Consider the following 24166-nt stretch of genomic DNA (forward strand, 5'->3'; position numbering starts at 1 on the left):
AACCGCTGAGGTGTCGCTTATTGTTGCGGCCTGGGGGGGGCGGTCACGTGGGGTCAGGGGGGAACAAGTTTCTACAGTGACCCCCTTGACTCTCCAGAACACTACAGTATGTCATAGCTTATATTTGTGGATTCTACATATTACTCTTCTCCTGTAGAAGACATGCCCTTTGAGTCTATCTCAACAGAGTTATCGCCATGAAGACCGTTGAATGACGGAGCCGGATATAAATAGCACAGCCTTCCATACTATGGAGATGGAAGTCTGGGGATATATGCCTACATAACAACATCCAGATCTCAAGTACACAGGAATGGTCATCCTCTAGTGTCAAGCTGTAATATCCATTCCAGTGACTGTTTCCCCTGTCTGTCTATCAATGCAACATCGATCAATTGATTGATCTCCGTGGGTATCCGGAATGGGGCATGGCATTCCACGGTTGCTGCGGAAAGGAGATCATCGCACTCGAAACAGGGGCACCAACAGGAAATAATCAATCAAACAAAATAAAACAAGAATAGAACAAAACAAAATAACCACAGCAATTAAGAAGAAAAAAAGAAAAAGAAAAAGAAAAGGCCAGAAAAATATAATAAATAGGATAGTCCAGCTTGATTGTGAAGCAGCTAGCTCCCCCTCCGCAGCAGATAAAAAAAAAACGATCGATATGTATATAAATTTATGACAAAAAATGCTTCCACGCGGATTCGAACCGCGGACTTCATGATTACTAGTCATGCACTCTACCAACTGAGTTATAGAAGCTGGTTGATGTCTTTGTTTTTTCTAGTGTTATGTATCCTACGTTTTGGATTTTGCTGGTTGTTCAAGTTACCTTTCCTTCAGCTGCCGCCACACGCAGTGCCTAGGCATCTCTATACTACCCTCAACGGGTAAGGTTGACGATTGACAATCCCCCGACCAGTGCACACATCTACAGGTCTACCGCCGTGACTGATACAGTCCGCAGCGTTCCGACATTATGATTACTCTACTGGAATATCCACTATCATTAACATATGGAATCTTTTTTCTTTCCTTCTATACTTCATAAAAACAAGGCACGTAGCACAGAGACCTCCACTTAATGGTGGAACAGACGGTTGCCCTGCTCGACAAAGACAATGCCGAGCTTCTCGGCGGTCTCGAACACGGGGCCGTCGTTCTGGCTCCCGCTCGGGGCGGCAATGTACTTGACGCCGGACCGGGCGGCGCGGAAGACGTTGTCGATGAAGGGGAACTAGCTGGTCAGTTGATTTGCTTCAGAACAGAAGGGAGGAAGGGAATGGAAAAAAGCAATGGGGAGGAAGAGGAAGAGGAGGAAGAGGGAGAAGGGAAGAAAAAGAAACATACGAATGCATCAGACGAAACGGCCACCTCGCTCAGCTGGGAGAGCCAGCTCTCCCGCTCCTCGGCGGTGAACGGCGCAGGCACCTCCTCAAAGACCCGCTCGTACTCGGCCTTCTCGGCGTCGTTGCGCGGGGTGTTGCCGGAGCAGAGCAGGTCGATGGCGTTGCTCTTGTCGGCGCGCTTGGTGCCCGCCTTCCAGCGGATGTTGAGCACGCGGTCGTGGAAGCGCATCCACCAGTTGTCGGCCTTGTCGCCGGCCAGACGCGTGCAGTGGATGCGGCTCTGCTGGCCGGCGCCCAGGCCGACGACCTGGCCGTTCAGGGCGTAGCAGACTGAGTTGGACTGGGTGTACTTGAGGGCGATGGTGGCGACGGTGAGGTCGCGCAGGGCGGCGTCGGGCAGGACCTTGAGGTCCTTGGGGGTGACAATGGTGGAGAAGGTCTTGTGCGGGGCGATGACGAGATCGTTGCGGTGCTGGGTCAGCTGGACGCCGTAGAGGGTGCGGGTCTCCTCGGCGGCCGGGACGTAGTTCTCGTCCATCTGGAGGACCAGGTACTTGCCGCCCTTCTTCTTGGACAGGATGGCCAGGGCCTCGTCGGAGTAGCCCGGGGCGATGACACCGTCGGAGACCTCGCGGGAGACGATCTTGGCGGTGGGCACGTCGACGATGTCGCTGAGGGCGAGGATGTCACCGAAGCTAGACATGCGGTCGGCGCCACGGGCGCGGGCGTAGGCCTGGGCCAGGCCGGAGGACTCGATGCCGGCGATGTCGTCGACCATGTAGACCTTGCGCTCCTTGTCGTTCAGGGGCACGCCGACGGCGGCACCGGCGGGGGAGACGTGCTTGAAGCTGGCGGCGGCGGGGTAGCCGAGGGCCTGCTTGAGCTCCTTGACGAGGGCCCAGGAGTTGAGGGCGTCGAGCAGGTTGACGTAGCCGGGGGAGCCGTTGAGGGCCTTGAAGGGGAGCTTGCCCTGGAGGGTGAAAGCGGCGGCGGGCTTCTGGTGGGGGTTGGTGCCGTAGCGCAGGGGGAGGTACTGCTCGCCGTTGCCGGCGTACTGCTTACGGAAGAAGCCGGCGATGGCGGCGTCGTAGTCGGCAGTCTGCTCGAAGGCCTTGAGGGCGTAGAGCTTGCGGCTGGCGGCGGTGATCTCGCCGGCCTCGAGCTCCTTGAGGAACTCGGGGTAGTCCCCGGCGTCGGACAGGATGGTGACGCGGGCGTGGTTCTTGGCGGCAGCGCGGAGAAGGGTGACACCGCCGATATCGATCTCCTCGACGGCCTCCTCGATGGTGACGTTGATCTTGTTGACGGTGGCCTTGAAGGGGTAGAGGTTGCAGACGACGTAGTCGACCTTGGCGATCTTCTGCTCGGCCAGGTCGCGCTCGTCGGACTCGATATCACGGGCCAGGATACCGCCGTGGACGGCGGGGTGGAGGGTCTTGACGCGACCGCCGAGCATCTCGGGGGCGTGGGTGATGACGGAGACGTCTCTGTTATCATCATCGTCAGTACGTTCACCGGCAGCATTGACAGAATATGGGGAGAACTCACTCCACAGGGAATCCGGCGTCACGGATCATGCGCGCGGTACCCCCGGAGGCCAGCAGACGAACATTGTGCTTGACAAGACCCTTGGCCAAGTCCAAGAGGCCAGTCTTGTCATAGACGGAGATGATAGCTGAGGAGTCAGCTTAATCTTTCTTTTTCTGGATATTTCCCTCTTCTTTGTGATTGTTTATTTTCGCTTCCCCATAACTCCATACAGTGGAGAGCGGGGGAGCAATATATACAACCCCATAAACAACCCAACGGAACAGAAACAACTTACCGGACTTTTGAGACATCTTGACACAGCCGCAAGACACTAGAAAATGAATTGAATCAGATCCAGACACTTAATGAGTCCAAAAACGCTGGGGGCAGTGTGGTAAGAGCGCAGGAAGGACGCAGGAGGGGCAGAAGTTTTTTTTTCGTTTCCCTCGGAGATGCCCCTCCATGTGACGGAGTACGGAGGACCCCGGCGATGGTCTGACGACGATGGGTATTCTCTCCACGGATTGATACATGGGGATAACACGGGGGTGGGGTAAAGCAGACGTACCTGAAGAAGGTGGACAGGATAAGAGCAGAAGTGAACAAAGACAGAAAGACAGAGGAAGAAGAGAAGAAAAGACGAAAAGAAAGATCACGCGGGGTTCAGTTCAATCCGTCATTTCTGCCTCCGCTTTCGGGGAACACACGCATAACGGCATAGGTGAGTCATCTGCATAACACTTCACAAGAACCGTTCTTAGTCATCTCTGAGTCAGCGAAATAGACACCTGGTTCACAAGGCAGCAATATCTCGGCTAGCCCCACGTGACGCCGCTAGGCGAAAAACCCGAGCATAAAAACTCTCCATCTGGATCTTCCCTTTCCTTCCCTTTCTTCTCTTTTCCTTCTTCATGAACAACGCAAATATCACGTTCTTTCAAAAGCGTTCCTACGAGGATATCTCCCTCTCTACGGAGGGGGGATAGCTGATGACATACGGAAATCGTCTATAAGAATGGAGAAGGACTGCGATTTATTCGCAGAGGGTTGATCTTGGGTGCAGTGTCTTGATCTTCAAGTGACAGAGACTGCAATGATTGACTCGACATCATATCTACTTCTATTCGTATTGTGTAGGAGGTTCAGATTGGTTCCGATGAGAGGTCTGATTAATTAATATGAACAAAACAATATAATATAATATTAAGGATATCACCATATCATGAATCAGAATAAGAATAAGAAGGCTCCACACAGGGACAGTCACAGTGTCGTCGAATGACTGGTAACCCAATTCTCCAAATCAAAAGAAACATACGACTCTAGTAATCTTACTCATGCTTGCAGTCCATCACGTCGGCTGCTGCCAATCGCCAGCTGCCGCCCGATATTCCCAAAACACACGCACGCGCAGAAGAGCACGCTGGCCACCCACGTCCGCACCGCGATGCTCTCCTGCGTCACCCCCGACACCAACCCGTAGTCCCGTAGTGTCGCATTCAACCCGGGGATCGTGGCCCGCGACGCCTCCGTCGCAGCTGGCACCAGGTCCGGCTTCAGGCTCAGCACGATGCCCATCCCTGCCACTCCTACCGTCGTTGAGAGTAGAAAGCCTGTCTTGGTGCGGTCGATCAGGTACCATAACACGGGATTCGCGAGAGCCAGCGTCACCGAGGCCTGAGTAGTGGATTCCCACGGCAGTCGTCGCTGCGCAAAAAAAAAAAAAAAATAACGTCAGTCGCACAAAACTCCCCGAGTGTGGTTTTAAATGAAGTCGGAAGAGACTTACCATGGCAAACGCGACGCCGACAAAGGCTCCCACGCTTCGAACCACCGCCACCCACGACAGCGTCCGATCCTCCGTCTCCTGGTCATTCTTCGCCCGAGTCACATCCTCCGAGAACAGATCCAGCCAGGGCAGCAGATTGCCCAGGGCGACCCCCACCACGGCCCACGAGACCAGGTACTCCCAGGAGCCGCTCGAGTGCGTGTTATCCAGCTTCACCGGCGTGATCCAGTGGTTCTCGTGCAGATGAATGGTAATGAACCCGTAGACGATGCCAAAGCCCACCAGGCACGCGCTCTTGAGCGTCTGCGGCAGGATCACCCCGCGGAACAGCCCCTGACTCAACCGCGCCGACCGGGTGCGCTGTCGGGCCAATCGATCCGGCGACTCGGGCACCGCGATCGCGGGCGGGTGTTCGGACAAGGGCGTGTGGACTTCCGTCCCCCAGGGGCTGTTGTCGTCCCGGACGCCCTCAAACGCCGTCGGGGAGTAGATGCCAAACAGCGTCGACGACGTCAGGTTCATGATTGACCCATTGCGGCTGACGCTGGCGGACCCGGCATCTTTGGGGGCCAGCAGGTCGGGGTTGGCCGGCTCGGCGGGCGTGGGCGCTTCGGACGACTCGTTGGAGGGGGCGACGTCGAATACGCGACGCGGACGGGGGCGTAGCACCCGAGGCTCGTCCGACATGACAGGCAGAAGCGACGATGGTCAAGATTTCTCCGGAAAAAGAAACAAGCGTGTTTTATGATTCAACCGTCTTGAATGTGACGTCGGCGGAGGCTCAATAAATAGTAAGATAGGAGAGAAACCAGTGGCGCTAAAAGCTTAACTCCTCTCCAAAACAATGACGAATAAATACAGGCGAAAGAAGAAAGAGTGAGAGAGAGAGAGAGGTGTAGACAAGAGGGGAAACGAACGGGGAAGAAAAAGAGGAGAAAAAGAACGGGGTGGAGTCGAATGATGTTGTTGAGACCAGTCACGGAAGCTGGCAAAAAAACGCCCGGTCCTCTATTTTTTTTTCCCTTTTTTTACCCTTTTATTTTTCCCTCACTTAGGCGCCGGATGCACTGCACGGATGCCAAATCAGGCCGGGAATAATCAGTAATGAGGAGATTGGAAGCGATATGTTTCGTGCACTTGTGTCGGGGGTGGAGCTCCTGCACAAGATTCGCCAAGGGGATCGGCGGGTTCGGTCGTGGGAAAACTCCGTTCGTTGTTAGAGTCGCTGGTTAATTACCCCTAGTGCGATGATGTCAACACGGTCTGTCGTTGGAAATGTCGGTTATTCTACACCGTCTGATGGTGGCTGACGTAGAAGATAGAAGATGATCCTAAGAAAAGAGACAGAAGAAGACGACGAAAAAGGAGGAGAAAAGAAGAGAAAAGGTGAAAACACAACAAACAGCACGGTTTAGTCATACGATGTTGACATGTGATTTATGCACAACCCTGGTCCATGCAGTGGCCGAGCACCGTCACAAGCCAGGCAGCCTACGTCGGAGAGGGGGTTCTCGATGGGGAGACTCAATCAATCCAGAGCGTTTGTCTGTATCTCATAACATCTGCAATTGCTAACACAGGAGATGAAGAAGGTAAATGGTATGTTGAAGTGAGTAAGGAAAAGGAGACAAAATAAACAGATCCAATCCGGACCAGTCGTAGAATACACACCCCCACGGTTCGCCCATCGAGGAAGACCGGGGGTCAAAGAATACAATAAATATTAACGATGGGGAGAAGAAGGCGGAGAAAAGAGAAAGAGAAAGAGAGCAGAAACAAAATGGTGCAACAGTAAGAGAGACTTCAGCACACCCGTCGAGCATTTCCAACCTCCGGCCAGATCTAATCCCGGTCGTCCATGGTCTCGTGGTCCTGGTCGTCCGCGGCACGGTGGCGATCTGCGCTGTCGTGCGTGTCGAGGGCGGGGCCAGGGCCCTCGCCCGCGACGGACGAGGCGTCGCTGGCCCCGGACCCATGGCCTCCGTCGAACGTCGACGAGTTCTCGTCGGCGTCGCCTTCATCCAGATCATCGTCGTCGCCGTCATCGTCCGACGAGAGGGCGTCGGCATCATCGTCCCCGACTTCGCCCATGAAGCTGTCCGCGTCGCCTCGCTCCCCGACGGGGGCAGCCCGGTCGTCGCGAACGACAGGCCCGTCATCCTCGTCGCCGCTGCCTTCTCCTAGGAGCTCCCGGTCGATGTCGTCCAGTCCGTCCTCGCCATCGGCGGGCATGGACGAGGCGTCGTGGTCCGGCAGGGGTCGCGCGTCAATTCCGTCCTTGCCGGCGTCACCGGCGGGGTTCGCGGCTGCCCCCGCCCCCCCGCGACTGGGCCGGCTGCGGCTGCTCTTGGGGCGCGGGGTGGACGTCGAGCCCGACGCGCCGGCGGCGGTCGTCGCACCCGCGGCCTCGGCGAGCTTGCGGCGGGCATTGCGGGCCGCCCGGGCGCGGCTCCGCGCCGAGGTGGGGGCCCGACCCCCCAGGTCCAGGGAATGCTCCAGGGCCAGGGTGGTCTGCTTCGCCTTCTGGCGCTCTTCGCGCTCCTTCTTGCGGTCCTTCTTCGGCCCGTTGGCGTCCTCGTAGTCCCACCGGTCCAGTCGCCGGGAGGCCTTGCGGACGACCGACAGGTAGTAGCTGGCGCATTCGCCGTAGTCCTCCTCCTCCTCGGGGTTGGGGAGGATCCCGCCCTTGCCCCAGGAGCTCTCGTCATCCTCCGTGTCGTAGCCGTCGGGAAGCGGCTCCAGAAGACGGCCGTAGCGGGCGAAGGGGATCTCCGTCTCCCGTTTCGCGCGAAGCATCCGGTACGCCTCGTTCCGTCGCTTAGCCAAAATGTACTCGATGCGCTGGCGGCGGTTCTGCTCGACGGCCAGCTGGTGCTGCGTCAAGGGACGGGGACGGCGCGCTGTGTTTTGCTGCGTCAGAGAAGAGTCCGTGACAAAACGGTTCAACACTGGGTGGCTAGAACCTGGAGGAGCTGGGGATGACCCGTCAGGGGTCTGTTCCATCTTGGTTTTGAGGATGAGACGCTGCTGCCCGACGGCGCGGGTGAGCGAGGACTCCCGCTTTGGCCGCTTGTACCGCGACCGGGCCGACTGCCCTGGGGTCAAGAGGTCCTCATCCTCGTCGGGTGGATACCGCTTTGCGGAGGGATGCATGGGAGTTGACATGGCCGAGCCACGTCCATCGCCGCGACCTGGATAGATGTCAGCTACAGTCGGGCCTGTTCCGTCACCGAATGCACTTACCAGAAGCGATGCCTGAGAGATCACCCGACGCTTGGTCGTCGTCGTAGCCGAATTCTGTAGCGCCGTATATCAGTTACATGGATCCTGTCCACAGGCGGGCGCGCCAACATACCTTTTTTGGGCCGCTTGACCACCCGGGGAAGAGGCTCATCCTCGTCCAAAATACCTAAGAGTTTGGGGGTTAGTCCGGGGGAGGACATCCGAAAAAATTGTGTCTCGAGGAACTTACGCTTCCGTTCCAACCGCTTTGCTTCCCCGTATTCCATCTCTTCCTGGGTATCCACATTCTCCTCGTTCGCCTGCTCCTCGGTGAGGCTCTCGAAATTGGGGACCTTGATGGGCAAGCCGCCCGTTCCCTCGCCATCCAGACCGGGGCCGAAGGGGTTGTTGAGGGCCGCCTCCCGGGAGAAATCGCTCTCGAGATACCACCACATCAGCCAGAGGAAGGCACGCGCCCGGGTCTTGCTGCTGAGGGTGGCCCTCATGACCAGGTCGAAGAAATCGCGCGGAGGGAAGAAGTGCAGCTCCGACACCTTGGGGGCGTACTGGGCCAGCACAAAGATCAGGTTGACGGGGTTGGTTCGGGGGACGTTATGGCGTCGGATCTTCTCGAGGGTATTGGGCTGGTCGACATCCTCCGATGCGCCCTTGAGGATGGACTTGAGACGAGGCGCATCCTGTAGCTGCTTGTAGGCATTGGGATCCTGGTGCGCCTGGAGCGAGGGGATCGAGTGGTATGTTCGCAGCTGGGCTCGCATTTCGGGGAAGACTGCGCAGGGTGCTTGCGTTAGTATTTTGACATTCGGTCAAAGCGGGTGGCGAAGGGACGCGATGTCGTTGCAGCTAGGAACACATACAATTGAGCGTAGTATTCATCCTCCCAAAATTAACCAACAAACACACCATAGCCATATTGATCGCCGCCTGCTTATCATTTTGCAACTTATCCTTCAAGATCTTACTCGTCTTGCTACTCCTAGCCATCGCATCGATATAGATATCCGCAAAGTCCAAATTCTTCTCGCCGTCCGGATACCGCGTGAAGACGGGGGTCTTATCCTCAAAGACGTTCTTCAAAAACTGGTACTGGATGTCCTTGCGCCACAGGGGGATGCCGTCTTCCTTCTTGAGATGCCGGATTTTGTTGCCCGAGTAGACCGACCCGATCGTGCCATTCGCCTGGCGCCTCGTGCCGACCGTCATGTTGTGCGTTTGCTGGTCATCTTGGGCTTCGGAGGGTGGGAAGGAGTCGTCCGCGACCGTACTTTCGACGTCGGCCATCGCGGGATTTGGGAGGGGGTTGTTGGGTCACGTCCGCAATGGCTTTTTCCGTCGGGTGGCGAGCGAGACGGCTCTGCTTGAGTATCTAGTCCGATGAGCGTGATGGGGGAGGTGAGGAGATTGTCGAAGGGTGTGCCTGTCTTAGCAGGGCGAGAGGCTGGGAACGGCCGTCGGGGGGAGGAAAGGCGGAAGTTGGCTGGGAGAACGTGAGTGGTGATGGAGGGTTAAACAAGTTTCGTCATCGGGAGGGATAAAAGGAAACAAAAGAAAAGAAGAAAGAAGGGAATTGGGATGAGAAAGGGGGGGGGGGAAGAGGGGGGGATGGAAGAGAATTGAAGGATGAGGTTCAAGAGAGAGAGAAAGGAATGAACGAGATGAGAGAATTCCGGTGGTGAGCCTGAGGTGTGATCCCTTCCGATGATTCTGTATCTTTTCTTGGGTACCACCTTGCAATCCGTTCATTTTACTTCGTTATAGATCAATTCGGATCATCAATCGATATGGTCAGTTTTATGGAATTTATATTCAATTTCCAATAGTCACAATATCAATCTAGTTTTATTTTTCAGACCTGTTGGTATGCCTTGACCCTGGTTATATATATCTATGCCTCCTTATGTAACTAGGCCGATATAAGGGAACATCCCCATATACCCTAATATATAGTCAGTCCGACCTTCACAATTACATCATTTTCTCATACTGGTATACTCGACACTCGACTTCATCCTCAATCTATCCCATACAATTCATCCATAACAAGCTTTACCCACATGTGCCAGGTTCCATAACAGCAATCTATACAGAACCCATACGGAATCAAACCCTAAAATCACATCAACAAGAACGTGAACAGGGCAAGAATGAATGGCGTAAGATAACCAGATTGAGATTCTTCCTAAGAGGTGTGCGCTCTCCCCGTATGCGAAACGCTATCCCATACTTAGCACTAGGGGATGTGAAGTCTTCGTGGCTATATAATGTCGTCGCTTTTGTTTTTTGCACGAAAATTTGGATCTGATCAGACTACGAGATTCCTAGCCGACACCAGGCTAGAGGGCCTGAACCTAGACGTTCATCGATCCCATCTACAGACACCCTACGCAGATAATAGAAGAAGAATAAGACGAGCATCAAACTTTTGTTTGGATCAATGCTAACTCCCCGGTAAAACAGGGCCACCTCCGGCGCACCGAAACTGCGATGGACGCGACATACCCAGGAGAACTTGGCGAATACAAGCGCCTACTCTCCCCGGGTTCAACAGAATCTAGACAACGAGGATCCACCCAGACGGGAAACCCTCCAATCTAGCAAACCGTTCCTTCATGTGGACACCGCACGCTCCAGCCAAACGCCAGACAGAAATGCAATGAGTTCCCATTCCCTCTATCCCGTACATCCCGGACGGAACAGCCCACGTAAGGAACAACACAAGCCAGAGTAGGACTGGAAGACAAGCAGACAACCCGCCAGGAAAGACCGAAACAAAAAAAAAAGAAACAAAGAAGGAAAATGAAAATTGATAAAACGGTCAATTCTATGTTGGAAGACACGGTCGATGTAGCTGCCACAGCACCAAGCAGATGAAATCATAAACAGCACTTTTGTTTTCAAAGAACACGAAACGCCGGCTCGCCGGCCCGGCATGTGTCCCTCAAGCGGAATCTCCACAATGGCCGCCTGAAAACAACAAAGGGTATCTGGTGCAAGCGGTCGCAGGAGAAAGACAACGCAATCTATGACATCCACGCAATGCCGATCTTGACGCTCACGATCATAGTAGAGATACAATCAGGAGCTGCAAGATGATGAGATCGGACCACATCGAAGACCATGTCTAAAGCAGGAGGAAAAAGCGAGCAAGACAGGCAGAAGCATCAAGAAAACGAACAGAAGAAAAGTAAAGAAAGGTGTTCTAAAAAAAAACACAAAAAGCCGTGGCGGTCATGACAAAGCCGGTCCCGAGATCCTTTTTTGCAAATGAACAATGAAGATGAACAATAAAGAAATAAAAAAAAAGAAGATTAAAGAGACAGCAGAACACGGGAGCAGAAAAGGAGTTAGAAAAGAAAAAAAAAGACTCAGGAGGACTTAATCGTATCCCGTCAAAAAGCACAAATCGAGAACAGACAACGGGAGGCAAGAAACCCAAAGGATTCAACCGGACCCGATAGCCTCGTCAAGAGACCACAACTTTTTTTTGTTTTGCGTACTGTCTGTGGGGGGATGGTAAAAGATTTACCACCAGGACGACGGACCGGTAGGGCCGGAGGGGTTGCCGTAGCTACCACCACCACCACCACCGTAGCCACCACCGTAGCCGCCGCCGTAGGCCGCACCACCGCCGTAGCTACCACCGTAGCTGGCACCACCACCACCGTAGCTGGCGCCGCCGCCGAAGGAGGGCGCACCACCACCGCTGGGGTTGCTGGTGAAGCGACGAGCGTCACGGGTGGCACCGCCGCCGCGACCGCGACCGCCACGGCTGCCGCCACGACCACCACCGAAGCCGCTGCCCTCGCGGGCGATGCTCTCCAGGAAGGCGGGAACCTCCTGGTGAGCCTCCTTCAGGAGGTCGAGCAGGTCGCGGACGACGCCACGGTTGCCACGGTTGAAGAAGGCGGTCGCGATACCGGTGTTACCGGCACGACCGGTACGACCGATACGGTGGACGTAGTCGTCGATGTCGGTGGGCAGATCGTAGTTGATGACGTGGGTGACGTTGGGGATATCCAGACCACGGGCGGCGACGGCGGTGGCCACGAGGATGGGGCAGCGGCCGGACCGGAAGAGGTCGAGGGCGCGCTCACGCTCGCGCTGAGTGCGGTCGCCGTGAATGGCGGTGGCGGGGAAGCGCTGGTTGAGCAAGAAGTCGGACAGGGAGTCGGCCATGCGCTTGGTCTCGACGAAGATGAGGGTCAGACCGGTGGTGCCGTGGGTGTGGAGGATGTCGAGCAGGACGGAGCGCTTGTCCTGGTCCTCGACGTACTCGACTTTCTGGGTGATGTTCTCCGAGGTGGAGCCGACGCGGCCGACGGACAGGAAGACGTAGTCCTTGAGGAAGTCGCGGGCGAGCATCTGGATGTCGCGGGGGAAGGTGGCGGAAAACATGAGGGTCTGGCGGTCGGTGACGTTGGGCATGTCCTCGCCCTCGACGATGCGGCGGATCTGGGGCTCGAAACCCATGTCCAGCATCCGGTCGGCCTCATCCAGAATGAGGTACTTGATGTTCATGAGGGAGATGCGGCCACGCTCGATGAGATCGACGAGACGGCCAGGGGTGGCGACGAGCAGATCGCAGCCCCGCTCGATCTGGCGCAGCTGGGAGCCAATGTCGGCACCGCCGTAGACGACGCAGGGACGGACCCAAGAGCGGTAGGCGAACTTGCGGGCCTCGTCGAAAATCTGGGAGACGAGTTCGCGGGTAGGGGCCAGGATGAGGGAGGTGGGGTAGGCCTTGCGCTGGCGGCCGTAGCTGAACTGACCGGGGGCCTGGGCGGGGGCCTGGGAGGGGCCGTTCTGGAAGGCCTGGGACAGGATGGGGAAGAGGAAACCGCCGGTCTTACCGGAACCGGTCTGGGCACAGGCCATCAGGTCGCGACCGTTCATGACGATGGGGATGGAGTACTTCTGGACGGGGGTGGGGGTCTGGTAGCTGGCGAGCTTGATGTTGGCGATCAGGTGGTCATCCAGGGGCGGGTTAGTGAAGGCGTTGACGGGCTCGGGGACGTTCTGGCCGGAGGCCTCGACGGGGATGTCGTCGTAGTTGGAGAAGTTGATGCCGGTGTTCTGCTTAGAGGGGTCGTCGGGGGCACCGAACAGCTCGATCTCGACGCGGGGGTTGGCGGGGCCGGGGATGTGCTTTCCATCACGCCACTGGCCGTCGCCGGAGCCGCGGGCAGCGTAGGAAGAGCCACCACCAGAACCTCCGTGACCTGGGTTTCCGTAAGCATTGGGATCAAAGGAATGGCGCGAGCCTTCGGTGGAGCTCCAGTTGGTGTTACCATTGGGACCGCGAGGGCTGAAATCGTTGGCATGGGCCCAGTTACCACCGCGAGAGCCACCTCTGTAGGACGAACGGAATCTACCAGTTAACACAATCCATCCTTGGATAGTGGAAATTATTCCGAAGGAAGAATACACACCTAGGGGCACCATAGCCGGGGCCGGCGGCGGGGCCAGGCGGAGGGGCGGCACCGTCTAAGTTGGCGCCAGCGCCCATGGGACGTTGACGCAGATGGGGAGGGATGTAGGCAGCGCGGCCGGTGTTGGGGGGAGGACCCGCGGGCGCGTGCTGAGACTCGTTGAGGGAAAGGTTTCCCATTTGCAAACCGTCGGCCATGATGAAGATTTCTAGCGAGAGAGATATTAGCGTGATTATGGGAGAAAACTGTAGGGAGGGGGAGAAGAGAAACGGATAAAAAAGACCCAGGGGCGAACGACGAAAGTGAAAAAAAAAAAACAAATCTCAAGGGAAAAAAAAGGAGGGGAAAGAGAAAGAGAGATGGAGGAGCAACGTACGGGGTGAAAATCGACTTTTTTCTGTTGAAATGGAAACGATCTGTGTATCTATGCAGAGAAGAGACGGTGAGTTTTGTGTACCAGACAGGAAGAAGAAAAAGAGGGCGATGAAGCCAAAGAGCGATTCCCGGTCTTTCTCTATCGAATGAGGCGAAAACAAGTCCAACTAGGAGAGAAGACGTACCGGACCAAAGAAGATCAAGCGAAGGTCTGAAGAGAGAGAGGGAGAAGAGTAAAACGAGTCAAGAGAACAAAAAAAGAAGTAGAAGATGAAGAAGCCAAGTGATCTTCCGAATCTAAACCTCTATGGTAATGGAGGGAAGGAAAGAAGGAAAATCAAGACAGAGGATGAGAAAGAAATCAAGATGATGGGAGAGAGGAGAGGAAGAAGGAAGAGAAGAGAGAATGAGAAGGAGAAGTGAGATTGAAAGATGGATGAAGAGGAAGAGGAAGAGAAGAAGAGAAGAAGAGGAAGAGAGGAAGAAAGAGGCGAAGTGGGAAAAAAAAAAAGGCGGACGGGCAAATTCCAGCTCGGTCGGTTTGCTTTCTTTTTGGATTTCTTTTTTGATTTCTTTTGTTATAATCTCAATTTTTACTCTGGTCAATTCTTTTGTAAGATTCCAGATAGACCATTAACTATATAGATATTAAATATTTTTACACATATCATTTTTGATCCCATTTTCTAACAATCACTGTGTCTTTGGAGGCGAAAAAAAAAAAGAAGGGGAAAAATACGATACCCACAGCGTACCAGAGGAACCACGGAGTTCCTCGTTCTTGCATACGTATGGATGTATTCTCAAAACGGTCCAGCCTTTCTTCTCTTCTTTTGACCAGAAGTAGTTGAATACGGTAATACCTTCAATACCAATACCGACATCTCTCTAGATCTACCTAGAGATGTAGGGATAGATGTATGACTATAATACCTACTAGAATGTTCAACCAAGTGATTAACCAGATAAATCCTGAATGCATCATGCAGCTGATCTATCCCCATCCTGGGTGCTGGATGTCTTCCCCACATTCTCTCTCTCTCTCTCTCCCTCTTCCTCTCTGCAATAGATGCATACAGCCAACCACCGTCCAAAGGATTTCGCCACCTTACTATCTCCCCGTTGATTTGCCACGGGCGTTGGTCACTACCAAAACTCTATCCCCTCCATTACGGTCCCGAATTTACGGCGAATGTCACTGGGTGGCAATGTCCCTCTTTATATTGTTAATGGTTAGTCACTGAAAAAAAAAAATACATCACACCATGCTCTTCTGGTTCGACTCCTTCTTCTGTCCATGGTTCTTGATATACACCACCAGCAGGCCGACCAGCACCACCAGCACCAGCATCTTCCCCACGTACCACGTCGAAGACGAAGACGTCAACGTCTCCGTCTCTGTCGCCTCCGTCACGGTGTCCGAGTATTCGGCGAAGTCATCGGGAGTCTCGTCTTCAAGCGCCAACGCAACCAGGGGAAGAAGAACCCCCAACACCCATCAGCACACGGTGGATATCTTCAGGAACGCAGCACGGAGAGGGAAGGGGGGGAAACGGAACAGGCGATTAGAGCTCCTCGTGGCTACCTTTGGCTCCTGACTCCAGCTCGCCACTCTTCACCACCTTGATCGTCTCCTTGGGCTTGTCGCCGGGGTTCTTGTCCACGTTCTCCACGGCCTCGACCACATCGTAGCCCTCGAGGACCTCGCCGAACACCACGTGGCGGCCATCCAGCCAGCTTCACACAATCAGCAAATGGAGATTCTTCTCCAGGGGGGAGAACATACGGAGTCGGCACGGTCGTGATGAAGAATTGCGATCCGTTGGTGTCCTTGCCGGCGTTGGCCATGCTGAGCAGGCCCTTGCGGGTGTGACGGATCTTGAAGTTCTCATCCTTGAACTTGTCGCCGTAGATCGACTTGCCACCGGTGCCTGATTCGTCAGTATAATCTTTTGAGTATCGATTTCAGTAAGACATACCATCACCACGGGTAAAGTCACCACCCTGGATCATGAAGTTCTTGATGACGCGGTGGAAGGTCGAACCCTCATAGCCAAAGCCCTTCTCGCCGGTCGCGAGGGCACTACAATAGTCAGCAAACAAATCAATTGATTTGGTGGTAATGATCAATTCATACCGGAAGTTCTCAGCAGTCTGTCAAACCATTAGCCTTCGCAACTGTATTTAGGGATAAGATGGGAATATACCTCGGGAACGGTCTTGCCATACAGACCAAGCACGACACGGCCCATGGGCTTACCACCATGCTCGATATCAAAGTAGACCTATCATTTATTGTCAGTTTCAACTGTCGTGCCTTCACAAACAACGTAGAAGATAATGTAATGTAACCCACCTTACTGGTAATCTTCGGCCCGCGCGGCTCCTTGGATTCCTCAGCATGGACCAGAGCGAATCCAACCGCAAAGGCCAAAAAGACCGTCAGAAAAAGGTTGCGGAAATTCATGGTTGCCTCTCAAATAACCCACTTGAAAGAAAACCAGATTGATGAGAAAGGGAGATTTGGGAGAGAGGACTGGGGAAGGGAAGGGAACAAGGACAGCTTGCAATAGACAGGGTGCGGGCCAAATGCGGAGAATGCCAAGCCTGCTCTATCTTGGTCGGAGAAATATTCCTCCTGGCTGAATTTCTTCCTTGGTTACGGCTTCATCTTGGGGTGTATTGATCTGGGAGATATATACGCAGACACTCACATCGCGTCCAGTCGTCAACATGGTAAGTATCTCCCTTTTTATAATTCCGCCTACCAATTCCACTAACAGATATAGGTCTTCCTCCTAGGAGTCAACTTCCCCGAGCGGAGTCTCGTCAAGGCAAGCACCACACCACCCACACCACCACCATTACCAACCATCGCGACCACCCAGCATCACCCAACGAACCCCCTCCTAATTGAAATATAATATACAGAAATCCCTCGAATCCTTCTTCGGCATCGGCCACAACACCTCCTCCCGCCTCCTCGCCCGCTTCTACATCCACCCCACCTGCAAAGTCGGCGAGCTCGCCAACAAGCAAGTCCTCGACATCACCGCCGCCCTTTCCGACATGAAGATCGAAAATGATCTCCGGAGATCGGTCCTCGATAATATCAAGCGTCTGAAGGAGACGGGCACTTATCGTGGGAGACGTCATGCGCTGGGCTTGCCTGTGAGGGGGCAGAGGACGAGAAGCCAGGTTTGTTTTTTCTTCTTCTTTTTCTCCCCTTCTTCTGGTTTTATTTGGGGGGGGGGGGGGGGGTTTGGACGGGGTTGTTGTGCTTGCGCTCAATCGCTGTACATGGATGATGGGATATGTGCTAATGGTTGGTTTTAGATCCAAAACGCGGTCAAGCTCAACCGTATCGACAGGAAACTTTGAGTTGTCAGTCTGTCTGGTGCTGGCATTGTTCCCTCCTATGGTTGACCTTTATGAGGGCGTGGAATGGCGTTGATCTTATATCTCCCTGTACTTATGTTTTGGTTTCTTTTATTTCGTGGAATGTACTATATGTAGATATTGAAACTATCCAATAGATCCCACATCTATGACCATCAACTACAACCGTAGGAGTAACTAGAATGAAAAAAACAACGAAGAGGGAAAAAGAACCAGCATTAGATCAAGATAATAAACTAGTAAACAGAAAACAACTTTTCATCCAGCCAAACGCCCGGCCCATATGTGCAACGCCTCAATCCTACACCGATGACAGCACCCCCTCGCCGCGGTTGATCTGGATGCGCTTGTCCTCGCCCGCACTGACGATACCCACCGCCGCGTCCCAGCACACTCCGAACACCTTGACGCCCTCGCCGCCCACGCGCTTGGCGTCGCCCCGGCCCGCCTCCTCCTGGCTCTTCCGCCCAATCGAGTACACGCTCTCGCCCACCACGCCGTCCTTGTCCGTCTTGGTCGCCCGGATGTCCCAGATCCGGCACGTCCCGTCGTGGCTCCCGCTGATGAGCCCGTACGCGCTCTGCGGGTCGCGCGCCAGCGACACCACGGCGTTGGTGTGCCCGCGCAGCGTCATCGCCGCGATGGTCGTCGCTGAAGCCCGCGGGTCGATGAGCGTGATGTGGCGCGCGGAGGTTCCCGCCGCGAGGAGGTGGTGTTCGGGCAGGTGCTCCAGTGACAGCAAGGCGTGGGCCGTGCTCCGCGTGTCGACCAGGGAGCCCGTGACCAGGTCCCACGTGCGCAGGGAGTGATCCCACGAGGTCGAATAGCCGACCGTGGCGTCCGTCGCGTCGAAGATGGCCGCCGACACGGGCGCCGTGTGCGCGGACATCAGCGACAGGGGTCCCCGCTGCGGTGCGCTCACGGAGGAGTTCACCTTGCGTCGCTTGGCGCTCCTCGATGCGGCGGATGGGAGCAGGTTCTCCGGCGCGGCCGGGGCATCGCCCTTCTTCGTCGACCAGAACCCGACGCTGTGGTCGGCCGAGCCGGTCAGCATGCGGTTCGAGGGCGCATGCACGGCCAGCGAGTTGACGGCTGACTTGTGGCCGTACAGCTCCAGCTGCGGGGTGATGGTGCCGGAGAAGCCGTCGGCGTGTTCGGCGTACTTCCACACGCGCACCGTGCGGTCCAGCCCGGTCGATGCGATCGCGTTTGGCGAGATGAACTTCGCCGCTTTGATGGACGCCGTGTGTCCTCCGTCCGCGGGGGCCGGCGACGTCGCGACCACCTGCGACGACATGTTCCACACCCGGAGCAGGCCGTCGTAGCTGCCGGACAGGATCCGCTCCTGGCCGGGAGACACCGTCGCCGACGCCTTCGAGGCGGCGGGCGACGTCGCAGAGAGCACGTCCACCGAGCTGACCCAGTCATCGTGCTCAAAGGAGGCGATGTGTAGCGGCGGGATCAAGGCACGAACATACTCAATCTCCAGCGTGGTTTCGGCGGAGATGCCATTGGCCGTCAGGTATTCGTCGATGGAGGTGCGCAGGAAAGCGCCGTTCACCAAAAATTCGAACGGGATGGGTTTCTCGCTCCCCAGCAGGTTGTTGACCAGCGTCGACAGCGCATATCTCCGAAGACCTACCGACTCATTCGTCAGCATTGACTTACATTATATTCCATATGAACCTGCAGGGTGAACTCACCGGTGGGCACCAAGATGGGGCCTGTATTCTCGGGGAGGGCGACATCTTCCTGTTTGCTCGTGAGCTGCACACGAACTTGTCGCTGGGCGGCCTGCGAGGCATCGCCTGACATTTCTTGGTCCCCGTTCATCTTGACGACGTGACGAGAAAAAAAATTGGGTGGAAAAATGGGTTGAACTGGGTTGGAAATCTCGGTCGATGCGGCGGGCAAGTGAAGCGCAAAAGGAAGAGAAAAAATTACGGCGGCCGATGCGGCCACTTGCGCCGAGCGCGGAGATTCCCCGCCTACATCTACTGTAGATATAGATATGGATATGAATTAGGACATAATATACAGGTAATTTTATTTGATTGTGAAATCAATTCGATCATCATATCAGACAAATTTTTTATTTCCCTTTTGAATTTTTCTTCAACATTTGTCGATGTTTTCTATGGTAGATAGACATCAGCTACTTAGAACCTGTCTAATCCTCTATGGCATCGTCAACATGGATGATAGATAGTAACAGTTTGCGCAGTCATGCAGGTTAAATAGAAATATCATAGTTGCCAACTAGTTGAACTTGTATAGTATTAGGACCTGTAAAAAAAATCTACCACCAGTAATCTTCATATACCGTACCTCCCTCAGAATCAGAATCAGCAGCACCATCGTAGAATCCATCCATGACTTTGATAGCCTCCCAGCTGTTTTCCTGAAACAGCTTCCGGAGAGCGTCCGATGCTTCCTTGAAGAACATCGGACTTGAACCACTGCGGCGGGGGTAAATGCATCTCAATGCCGGAGAGTCATCTCGCTTGACCGCAACGTCCGCATCACCTCGGTCAATCACAATGTCCACAGTATCTTCGCAGTCAGTGTCAAGATCACTGTCGCTGTCATCCTCATCGCTGTCCTCGTTCACTAGCAGATCAATTCTTCCGGCCTGAAGACTCTCCCATTCTTTGCTTTGCCGTAATCCATCCACTAGATAGTCTGCGTAGGAAGGCACACTGAGCCGGACTCTCCAACGCGAGTATGGGCGAAACCGAGTGATGATATTATCGCGCCATGTTTCCAAGGATAATATGTCATCCCATGGATCCGAGTCGCCCGTCGTCGCATCCATCCACAGCCGTCGGTAGCCATCCGCCTCAAGAAGAGACTTGAAGCACTGCGAAGTGTGTATATCCGTGTAAGGGCCTCCACTAACTCCGGAGTGTACTCTAAGGAGGTCAAGCTGCAGGCCCGGAAACAGTCCAAGGACCGCACCGAGATGAAAGTATCGGACACCTTCTGCCGCTGCATCGTCATCGTCGTCGTCGTTGTCGCTGGTGCGGCTCATGTCTCCCCGGCCTCCCTCGGGTGCATCCGACTGGGAATCGTCGTCACCAGAAAAAAGGTTGAAGCCCACGGCAAAATGCCAAACTCTCAGATTTCGTAGCTGGGTGATCTGTACCGGGCTCATTTTACTCAGAAGATCGATCACGTCGGCGTTGCCATTACACTTAATCTCCAAGTTAGGGATCGCCAGTGACTCTGCCTCCCGATAGATCAGACGACAGACTCGCAGGATAGCGAGAGGGTCTTTGTTGATGAGTCGACGGTAGGGTCTTCGGCCTATAGAGACTGATCTAAAATACTCGACATAGATCATATGGCGGATCTCTGGAGGTAGGGAAAGAAATGAGAGTGAAGACTGATGGGTATGCATGATTTTGCTTGTTGAGAAAGATTCTGACGAGAGATGATGTTTCAAAACGTCAAATCAACAACGACACGACAATGAAAGACTAGCCAAATGCAGAAGAGAATAGAAATGTTGATCCGTTAAACAAGACATAGATAAGTTAATATACATATACGGCGGAAAATGGAGCGCGTTCACTCTTTAGCGTCTATAAGGTTATTGGTTGCCTGAGCCTCACTCACTAGTCGTATTGTTGCCTTGTGCCTGCCTATCATCGACCACCATCTGCCCTTGCGCGTGCCTTTATAGAGAGATGTACATAGACGGAAGATGGTGTAATGAATGAGAAATCTTATTATTCAACTGCTGCAGCTGACCCGTATGTGCAAGATAATGTGGTTTATATAGAGCCTCCTCACATCCCCAACCCCTCCTGCCGAGAGATACGCCGGATCTCTGCAATGGCCTTGCGCCGGTAGTCCGACTCGGCGAACAAGGCCTCGATCAAGTCGACGACTTCGTCGGGCGAGAATTCCAGCCGGAGTTCCCCTTCCACCCACAGGAACTTGATGTCGGCCAGCGAGCTCTCCAGGATGTTGACGAGGTATTGGAACTTGAGCCAGTTGCGCACATAGACTGCTGTCATGGGGACTGCCTCCTGCTCCCCGTGGTTAGACGATCGGGGCACGAACAGATCCTCTAGCTGGGAGACCCGACTGCAGAATTCCACCAGCCGTTGAGACTGTGGCTCTGAGATGTCTCCGAGGTCCTCGATGTCGATGATCATCTTGTTGATTATCGTGGACACCAGCGACCCGATTGATTGGAGGAGTGCGGAATGCGAGAGGATGGGTTGCCACTCCGTGTATACGTCGCGGATTCGGTCGACCGCGGCGCTCACGGCGTTCTCGCACTCGCCGAGGAAAGGTTGCTCGGAGCATTGGCCGAATCCTTGAGCGCCGTCGAGGAGGTCGGTCACGATCGTGCGTTGCGTCTGCATCTCCTTGGTGTAGGCAAATTTGCCGAATTTGGCCAGCGCCTCGATGTCCGGCTCGAGCCGGGTGAGCTGATGCTCCTCCACGATCCCACGGATCTGATCGGCTAGGTACAGGCTATCGTTGTACAGATACATCTGACCGGAGCTCAGCTTCATGCCGTAGAAGGACGACGCTGTGGCTTTGAACATGGCAAGGACCAACGTGGGAAGGGCAAGAAGGCCGGCTCCCGAAGAGACCACGCGAGGGTGGGAATGTCTGGAAAAGATGTTAGTATCCGACATGCACTGGGAGTTGATGAGAACCTACGTCGGCTGTGAAATGGCCTCTGCGTCTTGCACTTGCTGCAGAACAATCCGGAGTATAGACGAAGGGATGTCTGTGACCGTGTATACCTCTCTCAGGGTAATCTCCTTGGGAGAATTAGAAGAGGGCGCCGACTGCTTGCCGTTCGCTGGGTTGGTCGCACTTGATTCCTTGTGCGGTGGATCCTCCGGTGCCTCCTCCTGATCCTCGTCACCCCAGCCCCAGGCATCAGCTTCATCATCGTCGTCAGCGGCTGCATCAGCCTCCTCTTTCGTGTCGTCGTCCAGCCCCCAAGCGCTAACATCTTCCTCATCATCCTGCGCGCTCGCTTTCGGCGCTTTGGAATCGTCTTCATCGTCATCCCACTCCGCATCCCAGTCATCAGACGGGGGCTTCTCCAGTAAGACATCATCTTCCTGGGAGACTTGCTCTTTTTCCACCCTTTCCACTTGCTGGGTGGTACCTTGGCTCGCAGCAAGGACTTTGCGAACCTGGTCCAACGAATCGACCCGGCGTCGGGCCAGCCAGAGACGAGGCGCTTGGTTGACCCAGGAAACGAGCTCTTCCTGACCTTGCCACCCGAGAGACTCAATCTTCTTTGCAAGCCCAAGGACGTCATCCAACATGCGTTCAAAATCGCCCAGGCCGGTTAGATCCGTCGGGATCGCCGAGGATAACCAGGACGCAATCACTTTGGAGGAGAGCGTCGGGATGAAATTCGCCGAGAAGGGGTCGACAACCGTCGACGGGAGGCACTGCCGTAAGAAATCCAAGACCGTGGCTACGCGGTCTAGGACCTCAGAGACCGTTGCTTCCGATGGCTCCGGTCCGACTTGTAGCGAGGAATTGTTCACCTGTAGCGCGCGACTGTACCCATCGCGACCCGGCACCAGGATAGGCTCGACAACGGCGGATATGAGGTCGTTCTGGAATTTGTCGTTGGCCGCCGCAAGCAGATTCAGACGAGACAATGCCGAGATGGTCTCGCCGAGAGAGTTTTCTGTTGAACATTTAACACGAGTCGCCCATCATGTACTTGAAGCAAACACTTACCGTTGTTATCCACGACCTCCAACTTGCGCTGTTTCTTGTCGACATTCAACTGCTCCGCCCAGCGCGTGTGGAGAGACACAATGATCTCCCGTCGCAATTCGGCAACATTCTCAAAGAGGACGTGCATCACATTGGTGTTGGAGAACAGCCTGTCCTGGTTGACGGATCGTTCCACCTCCTCCAACGTGTCAATGGCCTTCATCACCCGCCCCTCTCTCAGCGTCCCCCGCCCGGCCTCGAGCTGCTGATAGAGTCGCTGCACCTCCTCCAAGGCGCGCGTCACCGCCTCGTTGAACACGATTTCCGTCTCGACCAACCCAACCTTGGCTGCGGCATCCTCGACCTTCATCTGCAGCGGTTTACTGTTCTCGTGCTGCGCGACAATCTCCCGGGCCGTGACCCTCGACCGTTCTATGTCCGCATGAAGCTGTTTCGCTTGCGAAATCCATCCATCTGCGTCGAAATCATTTCCCCGGCTCAGTGAGCTAATCTCGGCCTGTCATTCAAAGTAGGGGATTAGTCCTCCGTCGTGTTCCGTATAGAGCATCCCCACTTACTTCCACCTGTACTCTCGCCTTTGCCAATAGCTCCAATTCATTACTGAGAGCCGACGCCGGGAATTCAGCAGCGATTACCTGCTCCGACGCTGGATAGGTGCCATCGGCGACGAATTCCAGGACGGATTGGCACACCTCCTGCTCCGACGTTTTCGACGTCATGTTTCCACTTGGGTCACAATCGTTTCTCTAATAACGAATAATCCAGAATAGACAGAGAACCACACGTCGAGCGACTAGAAGTCAATGTGGAGCAGTGGATGGTGGAAAGAAGACAGCAATGCAGAGAGGCCAGATGAAGGTCCGCCTCACCGCCTTTGAGGCCCAAATGGCGATCATCGTATGTAATCCACCGTCTTCCCTTCTTCTCTACGCGTTCAACTCTGTCTCTGTCGTCTGGGAATGCTTCTTCTGGCTCTTTCTTTGATGATACCCTTCCGTGGAGATCATGCGACAATGTGGACACCCTCCTCGCCATCTATACTACCTCCGTGAGGCTCTTGATGGGTCGCTATTGATCGACTCTTGAATCCAAGGACATACTTCTGGGACTCGTCTTGATTGGATTGGAGTCAACTCCACTTCTCCCCTCCCCAGCAGGTCAACTGTCCGTGGTCCACGACACATTTCCGACATTCTCTCACCCATTGTTCCTGTTTCATACATCTCTTGTGTGAAGAAGTGTCCAACGTGTCGTTTCGTTTGTTTCCACGAGGCTTGGTTGGGGCTTTTTCCTCTCGTTCGATGTAAGTTGGTCTG

At 54.7% G+C, this 24166-nt stretch overlaps 8 protein-coding genes and 1 non-coding gene across 9 annotated transcripts; 1 reads left to right on the forward strand and 8 right to left on the reverse strand.

Annotated features, from left to right (window-relative positions):
• Window positions 1-695: 695 nt before the first annotated feature.
• BDW47DRAFT_t144 lies at window positions 696-768 on the reverse strand. The gene has a single exon. It is a non-coding gene; the product is annotated as a tRNA-Thr (tRNA).
• Window positions 769-1064: 296 nt separating this feature from the next.
• BDW47DRAFT_77797 (phosphoribosylaminoimidazolecarboxamide formyltransferase/IMP cyclohydrolase) lies at window positions 1065-3404 on the reverse strand. Its single transcript, XM_024819828.1, has 4 exons — window positions 3181-3404; window positions 2904-3030; window positions 1357-2842; window positions 1065-1243 (listed from the first exon to the last, which is right to left on the reverse strand). Exons 1-4 carry the CDS (start codon window positions 3194-3196, stop codon window positions 1088-1090), a joined length of 1785 nt encoding a protein of 594 aa, XP_024668416.1. The 5' UTR covers window positions 3197-3404; the 3' UTR covers window positions 1065-1087.
• A 674-nt stretch (window positions 3405-4078) lies between these two features.
• Window positions 4079-6024, reverse strand: BDW47DRAFT_77803 (INSIG family protein). Its single transcript, XM_024819829.1, has 2 exons — window positions 4675-6024; window positions 4079-4592 (listed from the first exon to the last, which is right to left on the reverse strand). The coding sequence occupies exons 1-2, from the start codon at window positions 5359-5361 to the stop codon at window positions 4221-4223; spliced, it is 1059 nt and encodes a 352-aa protein (XP_024668417.1). The 5' UTR covers window positions 5362-6024; the 3' UTR covers window positions 4079-4220.
• A 191-nt stretch (window positions 6025-6215) lies between these two features.
• BDW47DRAFT_134322 (DEAD/DEAH box helicase) lies at window positions 6216-13543 on the reverse strand (the record flags this gene model as incomplete). Its single annotated transcript, XM_024818054.1, has 7 exons — window positions 6216-7865; window positions 8030-8083; window positions 8147-8686; window positions 8775-9181; window positions 10488-10647; window positions 11460-13267; window positions 13347-13543. 7 exons carry the CDS (start codon window positions 13541-13543, stop codon window positions 6517-6519), a joined length of 4515 nt encoding a protein of 1504 aa, XP_024668418.1. The 3' UTR covers window positions 6216-6516.
• Window positions 13544-14911: 1368 nt separating this feature from the next.
• BDW47DRAFT_112240 (putative peptidyl-prolyl cis-trans isomerase) lies at window positions 14912-16408 on the reverse strand. Its single transcript, XM_024814125.1, has 6 exons — window positions 16078-16408; window positions 15929-16006; window positions 15859-15875; window positions 15701-15804; window positions 15508-15652; window positions 14912-15458 (listed from the first exon to the last, which is right to left on the reverse strand). The coding sequence occupies exons 1-6, from the start codon at window positions 16186-16188 to the stop codon at window positions 15287-15289; spliced, it is 627 nt and encodes a 208-aa protein (XP_024668419.1). The 5' UTR covers window positions 16189-16408; the 3' UTR covers window positions 14912-15286.
• Window positions 16396-17269, forward strand: BDW47DRAFT_112241 (mitochondrial 37S ribosomal protein uS13m). Its single transcript, XM_024814126.1, has 4 exons — window positions 16396-16457; window positions 16511-16555; window positions 16653-16919; window positions 17058-17269. Exons 1-4 carry the CDS (start codon window positions 16455-16457, stop codon window positions 17100-17102), a joined length of 360 nt encoding a protein of 119 aa, XP_024668420.1. The 5' UTR covers window positions 16396-16454; the 3' UTR covers window positions 17103-17269.
• Window positions 17270-19016, reverse strand: BDW47DRAFT_112242 (WD repeat WDR12/YTM1 family ribosome biogenesis protein). Its single transcript, XM_024814127.1, has 2 exons — window positions 18824-19016; window positions 17270-18758 (listed from the first exon to the last, which is right to left on the reverse strand). Exons 1-2 carry the CDS (start codon window positions 18951-18953, stop codon window positions 17422-17424), a joined length of 1467 nt encoding a protein of 488 aa, XP_024668421.1. The 5' UTR covers window positions 18954-19016; the 3' UTR covers window positions 17270-17421.
• Window positions 19017-19419: 403 nt separating this feature from the next.
• BDW47DRAFT_129045 (uncharacterized protein) lies at window positions 19420-20274 on the reverse strand (the record flags this gene model as incomplete). The annotated part of the gene is made up of 1 exon (XM_024816937.1): window positions 19420-20274. The coding sequence occupies one exon, from the start codon at window positions 20272-20274 to the stop codon at window positions 19420-19422; it is 855 nt and encodes a 284-aa protein (XP_024668422.1).
• A 512-nt stretch (window positions 20275-20786) lies between these two features.
• BDW47DRAFT_77880 (uncharacterized protein) lies at window positions 20787-23729 on the reverse strand. Its single transcript, XM_024819830.1, has 4 exons — window positions 23408-23729; window positions 22851-23346; window positions 21801-22797; window positions 20787-21749 (listed from the first exon to the last, which is right to left on the reverse strand). The coding sequence occupies exons 1-4, from the start codon at window positions 23567-23569 to the stop codon at window positions 20912-20914; spliced, it is 2493 nt and encodes an 830-aa protein (XP_024668423.1). The 5' UTR covers window positions 23570-23729; the 3' UTR covers window positions 20787-20911.
• Between the last annotated feature and the right edge of the window lie 437 nt (window positions 23730-24166).

This window comes from Aspergillus candidus, assembly GCF_002847045.1.
Source record: "Aspergillus candidus strain CBS 102.13 unplaced genomic scaffold BDW47scaffold_63, whole genome shotgun sequence".
In the NCBI taxonomy this organism is placed as follows: domain Eukaryota; kingdom Fungi; phylum Ascomycota; class Eurotiomycetes; order Eurotiales; family Aspergillaceae; genus Aspergillus; species Aspergillus candidus.

What these genes read in the sequence shown, in the direction of transcription:
- BDW47DRAFT_112241 (XM_024814126.1), top strand. An exon ending in CCGAGCGGAGTCTCGTCAAG is followed by an intron (nt 16,556 to 16,652) that starts GCAAGCACCACA and finishes TATAATATACAG; the next exon opens with AAATCCCTCGAATCCTTCTT. An exon ending in GGCAGAGGACGAGAAGCCAG is followed by an intron (nt 16,920 to 17,057) that starts GTTTGTTTTTTC and finishes GGTTGGTTTTAG; the next exon opens with ATCCAAAACGCGGTCAAGCT.
- BDW47DRAFT_77797 (XM_024819828.1), bottom strand. An exon ending in GACGCCGGATTCCCTGTGGA is followed by an intron (nt 2,843 to 2,903) that starts GTGAGTTCTCCC and finishes TGATGATAACAG; the next exon opens with AGACGTCTCCGTCATCACCC. An exon ending in CCGTTTCGTCTGATGCATTC is followed by an intron (nt 1,244 to 1,356) that starts GTATGTTTCTTT and finishes CTGACCAGCTAG; the next exon opens with TTCCCCTTCATCGACAACGT.
- BDW47DRAFT_77880 (XM_024819830.1), bottom strand. Translation starts at nt 23,569, where the DNA reads ATGACGTCGAAAACGTCGGAGCAGGAGGTGTGCCAATCCGTCCTGGAA. An exon ending in AGGCGAGAGTACAGGTGGAA is followed by an intron (nt 23,347 to 23,407) that starts GTAAGTGGGGAT and finishes TTTGAATGACAG; the next exon opens with GCCGAGATTAGCTCACTGAG. An exon ending in GAGGCCATTTCACAGCCGAC is followed by an intron (nt 21,750 to 21,800) that starts GTAGGTTCTCAT and finishes CATCTTTTCCAG; the next exon opens with ACATTCCCACCCTCGCGTGG.
- BDW47DRAFT_112242 (XM_024814127.1), bottom strand. Translation starts at nt 18,953, where the DNA reads ATGAACGGGGACCAAGAAATGTCAGGCGATGCCTCGCAGGCCGCCCAG. An exon ending in CCCCATCTTGGTGCCCACCG is followed by an intron (nt 18,759 to 18,823) that starts GTGAGTTCACCC and finishes ATGAGTCGGTAG; the next exon opens with GTCTTCGGAGATATGCGCTG.
- BDW47DRAFT_77803 (XM_024819829.1), bottom strand. Translation starts at nt 5,361, where the DNA reads ATGTCGGACGAGCCTCGGGTGCTACGCCCCCGTCCGCGTCGCGTATTC. An exon ending in TCGGCGTCGCGTTTGCCATG is followed by an intron (nt 4,593 to 4,674) that starts GTAAGTCTCTTC and finishes TTTTTTGCGCAG; the next exon opens with CGACGACTGCCGTGGGAATC.
- BDW47DRAFT_112240 (XM_024814125.1), bottom strand. Translation starts at nt 16,188, where the DNA reads ATGAATTTCCGCAACCTTTTTCTGACGGTCTTTTTGGCCTTTGCGGTT. An exon ending in TGACTTTACCCGTGGTGATG is followed by an intron (nt 15,653 to 15,700) that starts GTATGTCTTACT and finishes CTGACGAATCAG; the next exon opens with GCACCGGTGGCAAGTCGATC. An exon ending in ATCACGACCGTGCCGACTCC is followed by an intron (nt 15,459 to 15,507) that starts GTATGTTCTCCC and finishes GATTGTGTGAAG; the next exon opens with CTGGCTGGATGGCCGCCACG.